This window comes from Gymnodraco acuticeps, unplaced genomic scaffold, assembly GCF_902827175.1.
Source record: "Gymnodraco acuticeps unplaced genomic scaffold, fGymAcu1.1, whole genome shotgun sequence".
Lineage (NCBI taxonomy): Eukaryota > Metazoa > Chordata > Actinopteri > Perciformes > Bathydraconidae > Gymnodraco > Gymnodraco acuticeps.
Window position 1 is genome coordinate 330,349 of NW_022990788.1, and position 6,000 is coordinate 336,348.

The 6,000-nt window shown below is 41.5% G+C and overlaps 1 protein-coding gene across 1 annotated transcript in view; it reads right to left on the reverse strand.

Moving 5' to 3' along the window:
- Positions 1–6,000, reverse strand: part of robo3 (roundabout, axon guidance receptor, homolog 3 (Drosophila)) — a gene marked incomplete in the record, with an annotated part of 138,740 nt that overhangs the window by 37,495 nt on the left and 95,245 nt on the right. Inside the window, 2 exon segments of the mRNA XM_034232726.1 lie at positions 2,347–2,515; positions 3,534–3,615. Of these exon segments, the coding sequence (XP_034088617.1) occupies positions 2,347–2,515; positions 3,534–3,615 (251 nt within the window).

The following is a 6,000-nucleotide window of genomic DNA, read 5'->3' on the forward strand; positions in this document are numbered from 1 at the left end:
TATAGTTTTATAGATTTATAATGAGTTATAATGAGAGGTGATCAACGTGAATGCTCAGGTTCCACCTTAACACGCAGACACGTTGCTTCACCATGAGCAGAAACAGTCTATGGCAGAAACACTGAAACTCTTGTTAAGTTTCTCCATCGTTGTGTACAAACTGGATAAAACGCGGGCTTTTTGTTGTTGTTCAGGAGTTGATCTGTCTCTGCCCCGCCTCGACGTAAGCGTGACGTATGTGGTGCTTTTGCTCTGGCCGGACAATTTGTTGGTGCTTGAAACGAACCGGATTCCGGAGCTAATACGTCATTCACACCAACGGTGTTTCAGGGCCGGTTCGGAGCTGGAGCTTGAAAAGCACCGGGTTTTCCTCTTCACACCGCAGCGGAGCAGCCTCTTAGCTAGGGGGAAAGTAGAAGGTCAATGATATAAATATAGAATAGAAAATATCAAGAAGATACTGTAAATGATCTCTCGAATAAAACAGTTTAGTGCCGGATGTACAAAGATATTAATATGAGGATGTGCAAAACAGAAAAACTAATTAGGCTTTATTAACACATTAAAGAATACTTTAGGTTAAGGTCTTCTTTTAAATACATGTAAGAAAAAAGCTTTGGGGTATATACAGATAAATATTAAGCCTGACAAAGTACTTAACGTTTAATAATATTGCATGGTTTGTTTTGGGACTTAACAATCAACTTTCCTGCAATGTTAACTATGTTGAAGCACTTATTTTAACCGATATTTATTATTCTATCTACATACATCTTCTAAGAGTATAATTAATATGTATATGAATTATACTCTTAGAAGATGTATGTAGATACAATAAGAAATGTGCAGAATATGACAGTTTAATGGTGGAGGTACACACATATTGATTGATCTCTTGTTGAGGAACCTGTGACCCAAGTTTTTAATTCACTGCATAACTACACCGTAGTTGTGTATATGATATGTCAATAAATCTTGAAAGGGATGTGCAAAATAGCAATTATATACAGTTTTTAATGAATTATTAGTAGAGAATAACGAGTAATGAATATACTTTATAGGGATCTGCAGATACATGTTTAATCACCTTCCCTGAATTTTACTCAGGTGTAACTAAAGTCTGATTTAAGGGTTGATTATATTTCACATCATTAATCAGAATCTGCAAAGTAACTAAACTAAATGTAATGGAGTAAAAATACCAGGTTAACCTTAAAAGAAAGCCGGTGGACAAGTTCGAGTCCTGTTTTGAATAGTGTGCCGTCGATGGGCTTCATTCAGTTTCAAAGTGCTGTTTGACGCTCGGCGTAACCTTGGCACACTGCCACTCCAACATCCAATCACAGAGCTTGAGGACTTATCACAGGGTTTGTCAAGCAAAGCACATGGTGTAGTCCCAAACGATAGCTGAGGATTATGGGTAGTGTAGTGTCTTCTGCCATCCTAAACTCCGAAAACATATTTGTTTCTCTTTTTCTTTGAAAAATACAAAATAATTGTACACAATTTAGACCAATCAATGTTGTGTAATTAACAAGGATAATCTGGTATTTTTGAGTTGATGAGTAGTACAGTAAGGAGAATACTTATATCCGGGTGTAAAATTCTCCATTATCCAATGGGAATGGACGCTCATATTGCCTTTAACTGCCGCCGACATGGACGGATGCGGTGCTTCCCTGAGCGTCAAACACTGCCGCCGATGGGAATACGTTGAAATCAGTTGAAAGCTCTTTGCGTCCGTTTATGAAGCTGAAGGAGACTCGGTGCGTCACAACTGCACGCCACGGGACCCTGACCAAGCGTCGCTATTGGACTATCAGGGAGTGAGACTGTGTTGAAATAACACACATCTTAATCAATCCAAGGTGCACTTCCTGTCCCTGAAGTCCCTGCTGAGGCGCTCTCAGGCCTGGAGTGGAAATGACTCATCACTGTGAGCTGTGGCTTTGCCTTGACGTGTAGTGGTGCCATCTATTGTCAACCTCACGAGTTGTTACACTGCTTGTTCATTTTATCCGTTTAATTTAAAGTTTGGAGTCTTCTTTTCAAGGTCTAATATTAATACATTGAAAACATTTTCTATGGTGGCAACTGACAAGACCAACATTTTCACCAGTAAAATGATCACATTTTAAGATATTTAATACAAGGAGAATACAGCCTTGACTGCTTTAAAAGAATGTTTATTGAATGATTTGCAGGATTAGCCTTCTTGTAAGGCAGTCAAGGGTCTCTGACTCAAAAGTCTGGATGATCGTTGAGACAAACAGATGTAAGGGAAAGTGTGTGTCCATGTGTGTGTTGACACCTGCCTTTATGTAACTCAGATCGGGGTAAACTCACCTGAAGGCCTCGATGATGTAGGAGGTGACGGCGGCCCCTCCCTCGTGAGCGTTGGGTTGCCAGGTGAGAGACACACTGTTCTTGGACACGTCTGTGACCATGGGTTTGTGGGGGGGGCCCGGCAGCTGGAAGGGTTCTGAGGCCTGAGCCACTGAGGGGTCTGCACTCTCTGATGGGGAGGAGCGAGATGGAGGCAGGACGGAGGGAGGTGGAGAAGAAAGAGAAGAAGAGCGATGAGGGTGGACTCACATCTGATTATAACTGCAACACCCGCCGTAACCAGGCCTGTTAGAGCGTCTTCTGAGTAATGCGCTCCTGTGGGCTGAACTTTTGCATCAGCGTGGCCGGGGAGGCGGTGCTTCCTCACTTCTAACAGACTTCACTTTTTTTACAACAACTTTTGGATCTTAATTAAGGCAAATAAAAGTCCAAACAAAGTTCAGAGTCACAAGAGCAGCTTGTTAATAAAGTCTGTATTTCAAGCCACTAATTACGTCTTAAAATATTTTCAAGTGGCCGACAATATCTCACAATAAGGTCCTGAATGAGGGCAACATGTTTTGATTTCATGTTTCTAAACAATGTTTTTAACGACCTTGCTCTTTACTCGATTCTGATTCGTCAAATAAATAAATTCATCATTTGGCACAAAATATTGATTAAAATTGATTTTATTGATTAAAACGTATATTTGTATTATTATAATAAACCTGTTTATTTCACATAATGGATTATTAAAGAGTCAAAAGGAACCTTGTTATGTTTTGTAAAACATGTCAAATGACTTCTCTGTGTGAACATGTTCCTATCTGCTGTCACATTACAACTACAACTACTAACTCATGATTTCATTGCTCATAATAAAACAGGAAAGTGTTACAGAACATTTTCCAAAATTAGCCAAAATAATGATAGTGCAATACTAGAAGAGCGATTATTTTGGAATATAAAAATAAAGACAATAATTCCTATGGGCAAAATGATGTCTCTCAAGTATTGGGATGTCATGCTTTTCTCTGTTTTATGCAAACATTAAAACGAAATATCTGCAGCATAACCTATGATGAAAATGTGGCCCTAGCTTTCAGCAGTAGAAAGAGTTAAACTAGGAAATGTTCCGTCTCTGTGTTCCTCCACCTCATGCAGCTGCCATTTGCATGTATTTAAATCACGCAGAGACAATTTACCTTTGACAGTGAGCACTCCACTCCAACTCGTCTCTCCACTGGAGCTGGAAGCCAGGCAGGTGTACACCCCAGAGTCCGTTTCCTGGCAACAGTAAAACGTGTATCATTAGTTTAGTGCGTGTGTGTGTGTGTGTGAGCCCTTGATACTATGTTAATGTACCCATTAGCAGTAATTGAGACTGAATGTCATATCTCTCAGAGCAGAATGTTTGTACTGTGAGGGAAGTTGGCAGAGCATGAGAGCGGTTATTCATCTGAAGCCACCAGGTGACTTCTCACACTTTCACATCAAAGTCAAATTGGCTCTTTAGTATCAGTTTAGAGCAGATCGTAGCTCTGATTTATGCCAATATCTGTAGAAATGCATCTATAAAATAACAGTAATCACCTTCAGTCTTTCTGAATGTTTTATTATGATACAAAGTAAGTCAGAAAGATGCATGCTTTGATGAGGTGAGAAACTTCCCAACCTTGCAGGCATGGAAATCACAGATTGAATCCCTGTGTGTTGCTTACAGTACGGACAGCATTACTAATGTATGGGCAGGTATACTATCTTATTTCTGCCAATATTTCTAAATAAAATGCAGCATTCAGCCAATAAATTGGATATATTTATCTGAATCTGTTCGTGGTTCATTTGTGGTAGTAAAAACAGCTTCTCTCAGGAATCCAACAGTTCGTTGCACATGAATATTCACACTCTCATTAAGCACACCTTATCATCTGTTTTAATTAACAGCTTTTACATTGGACATTTTGTCAATTGCAGTTATTTCGTTTTTTATCATGAATGATAAATTCTCAACGGACCAATTTGAAGTGAAAGCTGAAGTCAAGCTGGTGTCTTTTATGTTCCTCGTCTAATTCCTACACGGCACAGGAGGAGAGTTGAAGGAAGGATCAAAGGACAGCATTTTAATGAGCGGCTCGAGGTCTAGGAGCGTCTGAGGCGCCACTCTTTCTGCTGCGCGGCTACTTAGCATTCTGGACAGGCTATGAGCAGATGTAATTAAGAGGTGTGTGATAGATGTGCCTGTGTGTGTGCACATGTGAATGCTAGCTATCAAAGGTTTGGGGAGGCAAGCCAAAAGCTAGACGGGCTGTGAAATTGCCTACAACAGAGGGAGCTGTTGGGGGTCTCTACACGGGGGAATGTGACACTGAGGGGGGGGGACAACTTTGCTTCACTGACGCATTTCTCTATTTCCTGTCCTTATTTCCTTACTTACTCTTTTGTTCTTTCTTACTTTTCTTTCATCGTTAATTTAAGATGTGGAATGGCCCGTATTTCAAAGGGCATTAGAAGACAAAGGCCACCAGGAGATTGTCAAGTGATTTGCAGTCTAATTACTACAGGTGTGAAAACAAACTGAAGCACTAAAGAAATGACTCTTAATGCTTAACATGGGTTGTCTGCATTTTTTTTGGGATGGGAATGTTTTTATTGAGCGGGTTCAAAAACACTACAACACCATGCGAGCAAAGTGGGTGCAGATGCTCCCAGGGACGCGCTGTTAATACCTGGTGAACATCGCAACAACAAATACAATCAAATGATAAAAACAGCTGTACTGATTGCCCTTATGCACCAAAACAGATAGCAGTGAAGAAGAAAAACACGGCAGGAGGTTTCCAACATTCACATATTAAGGCTTTGTGAGGTTTGGAATGCATTCAGATGTCCTCAGGTCTCATTCACTGCGACTGGGTGTGAAACTGAAGAATATTTGCTTACAATATAAACTGTAAAAAGATTGTAAAACTAGTTGAATGATACATCGAGCTCCATTTCCAGTACATTGTGAAGGCAAAGAGACGGGCAGTATTTAATGTTAACTGCACCTGCGAGGACAGCTGGCTCTCTAATAGTTCCTCTGTGACACTGTGTGCGTGCGCGCGTGTGGCAGTATAGGTGTGTGTGGGAGTGTTAGGTAGAATCTCAACTCGTTTTTCATCTGTTCTGCTGCAAAGCTTCAGCTCTCTGTAGAGTATTAATTCACATGCAGACCGATCCACCCAAAACACAATCAGCCTTCCCTTATTCACTTATTCTGCCAACGCTGCCATTTGACTCCCAGTGAAAACCTGATACATTATGCAGAGGATGTGCGATCCTGACCAATGCCTCGCTGAGCGCTGAGCGAGTTCACGTGCACGTCTGGGCCCTCATCAGTAACGCTGACAGAGGAATTACTCAGGCCTAAGTGGCTTGTCAGAGCGTCCTGCAGGCGGGGACAGGTGACTCTCTCCGGCCCCTCCTCTCATTCTATAGGCTCTGACCTTTGGTTGACCTGTGGGGGCCGGCTGATGCTTCGTTTGTCTGAGGGGGTAAAAAGCGGGTCCCCAGATGGTGGCGTTTGATCAGTAGATGGGGAATCAGCTCAGAGGGCGGGTGGGGTAAACAGCCGGGACACCTGACTATTAATCAAGGCCGACACAACATGGAGGAGGGAGGGAGAGAGGA